The 6,860-nt window shown below is 54.2% G+C and overlaps 1 protein-coding gene across 1 annotated transcript; it reads right to left on the bottom strand.

Moving 5' to 3' along the window:
* On the bottom strand, positions 1-2,406 carry SLC18A3 (solute carrier family 18 member A3). The gene has a single exon (XM_003207826.4). It carries the CDS (start codon positions 2,206-2,208, stop codon positions 637-639), a length of 1,572 nt encoding a protein of 523 aa, XP_003207874.3. The 5' UTR covers positions 2,209-2,406; the 3' UTR covers positions 1-636.
* Between the last annotated feature and the right edge of the window lie 4,454 nt (positions 2,407-6,860).

The following is a 6,860-nucleotide window of genomic DNA, read 5'->3' as shown; positions in this document are numbered from 1 at the left end:
TCCCTTTCAGTTCCATTTATTCAGATTGTATTGTTCTCGTAGTTCGGACTTCAACATAACACAGCATATTGCACTTACCGGAGAGTGGCACAAGAAAAAGTACAATGTTTCGGTTTATTCCTAAGGAATGATAAATACTGGGATGGTCGTTGCTCTTCTTAAATATATGAAACCAACTGAAAATCTAAGTATATGTACACGAGGTTTATTAAGTCCCTGAATACGCCATTCAAAATTGTATACAGATTTTTTTTTTGCTTTACTTCCTCACCCTCTCCCTCCCCCTCCCTTTTTCTTTATACAGAGATATACATTATGTCACACTCTGTTTCAGCTCGAGCAAACTTTGCACAATCACACACCTGGTGTGATTTTTCCTGGTTCCTTTTTCCTTTTTTAAAGGATGCCCACAGTCTCTTATAAGTTTTCTTTCCCCAGGATTTCTCCCACCCCTCACCAGAACGCTGAAGGAAATAGTAATTAAAATTAGTCTAGAAGAAGAAAGCCATTACATCATGACAAAGGCTAAACTGTATATATTGCACATCAGTACAGAAATGGAATGCAGTAATGCTTTCGTTCTCCCTGTCCTCACTCCCACGCATCCCTCCTCATTCCCAGTCCGTGTGGAAGGACCTAACTGTACTCATAGTCTGACGAGTCTTCCTCAGACACCTCTGTCAGGTCCCTGCGATATGAGTCTGTGCCATTCTCCTCCGTGTCACCCCCCGGCCGCAGGCTTTTGCCCACGCCTCTGCGCTCCTCCATTTTGATGGTGTCGTAGAGTCCCTTAGGTCCTTCTTCAAGGAGGATGTTCCTCTCCGAGTGAGAGGGTTTCATCTGGCAGACATTTTTGAGGAAGATGAGAACGGGGGCGTAGAGCACGTTGGCGAGCCCCATGCCCAGGTTGAGCTGCACAAAGCCCATGCTGTGTACAATCTGGCCGGCCACGACGGGCCCCAGGGCGTACGCCACGCAGTAGGAGATATCAGCAATGGCGTAGACGCTGCCGTAGACGGAGACGTGGCGCACGTCCACCAGGAAGGCCAGGGTGGGCAGCAGCGCTGTGTCCACCAGGGCGATGCCGAAGCAGATGCCGCAGAGGGGGATGATGACCTGCCAGAAATTCCTGCAGGCCGGCACCAGGCAGGAGCTGGCGCCGATGATGGCCATGCCCAGGGCCCCGTAAAACCACTGAAGGTGTGGATAGGCGGCGGCCAGCCGGACGGTGACGTAGACACCCAGCACGTGGGGGAAGAAGGCGGGCAGCCAGGTGAGGCCCACCTCCCACTCGCTGGCCCCCATGGACTCCTTCATCCAGTTGGCGATGGTGGGCTCCAGGAAGGCCAAGGGGATGTTGCAGGTGGCCAGCGCCCCCGCGACCACGGCGATGTAAGGGTCTATCATGAGGCGGTGGATGGGGGTGCCCACGGGCATGTTGGCCCTCGCCCCCGCGGCGCAGGGCGGCGCCAGGGCCAGCAGCAGCAGCCCGTCGAGGAGGCAGACGCAGGCCAGCACCAGGAAGGGCACCTGCTTGCCGGCGAACTCGTAGAGCACGCCGCCGAACGGGGGCGCGGCCAGGCTGCCGAAGGAGATGCAGGCCAGCGCCGTGCCCAGGGCGCGGCTCCGCGCCGGCTCTTCGGCGTAGCGGTCGGCGATGAGCGCGATGCCCGCCGTGTCGGCGAAGGCCGAGCCCAGCCCCTGCAGGCTGCGCGCCGCGAACAGCGTCGCGTAGTTCCCCGCGAAGGCGAAGGTGGTGGTGGAGAGGAACATGACGGCCAGCCCGGCCAGCAGCGGCGCCTCGTAGCCCACGCGGTCGATGAGGGTGCCGCTGAGCGGGTTGACCAGCAGCTGCAGCATGGCTTTGGAGGCGAACAGCACCCCGATCTGCACGTCCTCGTTGTCCCCCGTGGCCGGCGGGTACCGCGCCGGCAGGAGGCTCCGGTTGCCGCTGCCGCCGCTCTCGCCGTCCCCGCCGTCGCCCCCGCCGCCGCGCACGGCCGCGAAGTACTCGGGGATGATGGGCACGATGACCATGTAGAGCATGTTGTCCAACAGCAGCGCCACGCACACCACCAGCAGCAGCAGCCTCCGCTGCCGCCGCGCGTCCCCCATGGCCGTGCCCAGCCTCCGCCGCCGCTCGCCCACCGCTTCCGAGAGCCGCGCCACGGCGGCTCGCGCCCGCCCCGCGCCCCCCTCCTCCGCCATCGCCTCCGGCTCCACCGCCGCCCCGCCGCCGCCCGCAGGGGGGACGGGGGGGCGGCCCGGCCGCCTCCGCCGCCCCAGCCGCCGCCGCTCACCTCCCGGCGGCCGCCGCCAGCCCGCGCCGCCGCTGCGAGGCGGCTCCGAGGGGCCGGCCCTCCATCACCACACTAATAAGCGCCGCGCACGGAAACCCCACCCGCCCCCGCCACCGCCAAGCCGGCCCCGCGCCCCCCCCCCCTCCCCCCCGCTCCCCGCCCGCCCTCCGCGCCCCGCCCCGCAGCGCGGCTCCGGCGGCGCTGCCCGGCCGCGGGAAAGGGGGCTGCGGGAGCCGGGCGCCCGGGGGCTGCCGAGGGCGCGGCGAGGAGGCGGCTCCGGTGATGAGGCGGGGGTTCGGCGGCAGCTTTCGCCGCCTCGACGGCGCGCGGCCCCGCTGCCTTGGGAGCCTTCCGCAGCCCTCGCTCGTCCCTTCCCTCGGGACCCAGGCGGCGGAGTGACGGCGGGGCGGCGGGCCGGGCCCGGCGGGCAGCCGCCGCAGCTTCGGGCGGCGCTCCCGTGTCCCCGTGCCCCGGCGCCCCGGCGATTAGACGGCTGGGCCGCGTGCGATGCGAGCCCCAGAAGCCGCTCCGACTCCGCCGGGTCCCCGGGGAACTGCTAGCCCTCCCCGGCTGCCTCAGGGGACGCGGAGAGGAGGGACCGGCTGCTGCCGTCTAACCGAGAGCTGCCCTGACGGGCTGCTCGCTCTGACTCCCTCGCGGCGGCGGGGCTCAGGGGGGGTGGGGGTGGTCTGTAACGGGGAGCGGGGTCACCCGAGGCCGGGCTGAGCCCTGCCCCTCCCGGGGGGTGTCAGCGCTCTCTCCTCGGGGGCCACTGAAGCTGGATTGGAAAGCAGAGACCAAAGCAGTTACCATCCTCCTGCGTGCGTGTGGCAGACAAATACCAGAGCGAAAACCTCAGCCGTGGAGGCATGACATACTTGCCGTGTTTGTCTGGGCTGTGCTGCAGCTGGAAGCCCTGCGGAGCAAGCGGCCCCGCGCGGCGCAAAGGCTGCGGTGTTTGGAAGATGCTCTTGACATAAAGCAGAGGGTAAACGTTGGTGCTCCTGCAGCAGAAACGACACGTGGGCTGATCCAAGGAAGGTGTCTGCAAAGGTCGGTGTGAAATCACCGGATCTCTCAGATGAGCGGTTGAGGAGTTCAGGCGCCTTCATTTGCTTGCGTAGCTGGGCTTGCACCGCTGAAAGGGAGGTGATTTATCTGTCAGTTGCTGTATCTTGCTCTGTTGCAAGAAAACTGTCTGGATGACCAACGAGACATTAAGATGAATCTCTGTGTGGAGTAGCATACAGATCTGATTGTACTCAGACAGCAGCAGAGGCGTAAAGCACGTTTAATAGTTCCCCAAGACATCATTGTTACCATTATTAGTTTATTGCCCAGTGTAAAAGTACAGGAATGCACCACTGGCAGTAGGGACAAAGCTCTCGAGCTGGGACTCCAAAGAAGCCAGTATCCTGCTGCTCCCAATGTCCGCTTCAGAGTGTAAACGTCCCTGAGAGAATGAAGGGTCTTACTGGGAAGGGTACTGACCTGGAGGATAGGGCTGAATGTGGCAGTATGGCTCAAGACTACTCACTACCTGTGCAACTGACCAAGTTGCACAAAAAGTACTCAAGCAGCCGAAGCCTGTCCTCCTCAGGTTCCTTGAGCAGAGCCTGGGGAGCAGCCTGAGAACTTGTCTCTGCGAGTCACAAGAGGAGCAGCTCTCGGGATAGCAGGGAAGCTCTTGAAAGATGTGCCTCCTGTTTGGGATGGATGTCACGTTTGCAGTAAGATGTAATGGGCTGGGGGCAGGTATGACTTTGGATCATTGCTGTGCTGCAGTCAGGAGTATTGGAATCTTGGCTCTCGCTTGATGAGGCACTTTATTTGATTAAACTTTCCCTTTTAATCAGAGATATGGCTATTTCCCGTCTCTAAAATGGAATCCGGCTCTGGGGGTCATGTCTGGATAATAAAGGGACCTGGTTCTCCTGTCTCAAGGGAGCTGATATCGAATTTATTTCCATCAAGGGAAAGCAGAATTATGCTTGTAAAATGTTGCATAATAAATTTAGCCTGCTTAGTAAATCAAATCAGTGGATACCCTTATCTACAAGAGATGCGTCATTGCTACGTGAACTTCTTTGACTAGACAGAACTAATGGGGAAAAAATGGACCTTCAGCTGTGGTCAAAAGTTGATGAACCCATAGTAAATCAAAAGTTAAGAAAGACCTTCTCCCTGGTGTTTAGCTTAGAAACTTCTATTTGGGGTGGAACTACAGGGTGAGACGAGGTGACTTATAAAATTGTGTTCTTCTGTCTTAAAGCCCAGAAGATATAACTTATTTGGTCTGAGAGGAGGAATGTGGAGGAGGTAATGTACTTCATTTGTCCTCCAGTGCAGAACATGCAGTTTTGGAAAGCCAATTTTAATGTCAAGGAGAAAGAGAAGATTTTAGGTCTGTATAAAGATTTTAGGTCTGGTTACTATGCTGGAATTTCTTAGTACTTTCTTTGTTGTAGAGGCTGTGGATGGAGGAAAATACAGGCCATGATGTCAACTTTACCATGTATGGGAATTTATTTTCCTGCTCGAGAAAGGCTCAGGACCCAGGAATGGAAATTATGTTTAGGATCTTTGTCATTTCAGAAGCAGCAGAAAAATATGTAGCATACATACAAGCGTATAAACCTACCCCTCAGATGATGGTATCAATTGGTTGGACACGAAGGAGAGTGGGTTTGCAAAGACTAGATGGTCCCCTTTCTAACACTCGCTTTATCTTTAGAAATAAGATCTACCTATGTAGGGAATTTTGGAGAAGGTTTTTTTTTTTCTCCAAACATCAAAATAAATATCTGAGTGACTTAACAGAAAAAAATCTGGCTGTATACAGTCTGTGCCTGCTTGTCCCACTGCCTATTGAATGGGTAGTCCTCATGCTTTGGGATGACTGTTTTGTTTTGGGGTGATTTTATGGAGATAGAGAATGAGAGACAGAGAGAAGCACCAACTGCAGTGATGCACTCTGCTGTCAGGAACAGGCTTAAGTTAATTGGATGTCCTTAAAAGTCTTCCTTCCACAGGAGAAAAACTTTCTGATACGAGGAGTCTGAACACAATGACTCAGAGAGTTAGAGTTCCTTGTGTCTGCAAAATATTAATTTTCTTAATAGCCCAAGTACTTCATATCTGCAACAAACTGCTTGTCCTCTTCAGGGTATGGCAAGAGTTTTTAGCACTTAGTGCTAAACCAATTATGTGTTTCTTTTCTACATCATTTCTGATCAAAAGGCCTGCTGATCTGATCCTGTCAAGTAGGAGAGGCTCACCCACCTTGACAAGGATATTAAAAGCTTTAACAGTGCAGTAGGGGAGAAGGAAGAAGAAAGAAGGTTAGGTCCATTTTCAGGAGCTTCATTTCAAATGCCTTTTTGTGCACAAAATGGTGAGGCTGTTAGAAACTAATAAATTACTGCATAAGTGGAATTACTGAGAAAATGTTGGTTGTTTTGGTATCACTGTATGAAGCCAAGCTTCCTGCCCATCCTGCTAAGCACTGAAATCTTCTTTCCCAAGGCAGACAGGCACACAGGTGCAGGCACCAGAGCCAAGAACACACAGGAGCTTTCATGAGCAGAGGAAAGAGTCCTGGCAGATGTTGGAAGATCCCATGGCTGGCAGTGCCAGCGGGGTGGCACAGAGGGGAGGCCAGGCAGGGCTCAGTCCTGCTTGCCAGATCTGGTTGGCAGCACCATGGGTACGAGCTACAGCCCTTTCCACCGGTGGGGTTCTTGGTGTGAGCTCTCAGCTGCAGCTGGCTGGGAAGGCCAGGCCTGTTGTAATTCATTCCTGAAGTCAAATCTTCTTGTGTGGTACAGAAGTGATGAGGGATGGGGATTGTACATGAAATGTGCCCATCCCTTTCTGTAAAAGCTGTGTTTAATAAGCGAAGCTTCTTTTTAAAAATGGTTGCCCTTACCCTTTTTTTTTTTTAAGGAATGGTAAATGATCTGTTTTGTTTTTATGTTTCACCCATACTTCATGCTGCTTCACTCCTTGGCAGTAACGCTTAGAGAGAGACAGAAAAATGGATGAGAAAGATAAGACAGAAAGTAATTCAAGGGTTTATGCCCAGGCTTATGGCAGCTCTAGCAATACTCGATGTTCTCGTTAGTGGTAATAGACAGCTGTGAAGTTAGAGTTAAAAGATAGCTGTTATATTGTAGTGTCTTCCAACCCTGAAATTGCAGGGCATACCTCTACTTCTAAATGGCTGAGCCAATGGAATTTCCACTTCCCCCCTCAGAGAATACTTTGCTGTCCAATAAAATTCATGGTTTGAGTAGTCTCCTAATGTTCAGTCTGAAATTTCTTTTCCTGCTTTCTTCCTGCTATGCCCGCATCTGCTTTATGTGTCACCTTAATCCATCCTTGTCTCTTCTTTTTAGCCTTCAAACATTTGCTCTGTCAGTCACAGACTCAGCAAGGTCTACAAATGCTGCCCTGGTATCTGTCTGTGAGATGCAAGAAGCAGCCGTAAGGTCTGGGAAGATGCTGTTCCTCCCTTCTCTTCGTGGTACTTTGGCATCGTTTTTGTTTGACTATGTCTTT

This window comes from Meleagris gallopavo, chromosome 8 (genome assembly GCF_905368555.1).
Source record: "Meleagris gallopavo chromosome 8, MGAL_WU_HG_1.1, whole genome shotgun sequence".
Lineage (NCBI taxonomy): Eukaryota > Metazoa > Chordata > Aves > Galliformes > Phasianidae > Meleagris > Meleagris gallopavo.
This window is presented reverse-complemented; position numbering and strand designations above follow the sequence as displayed.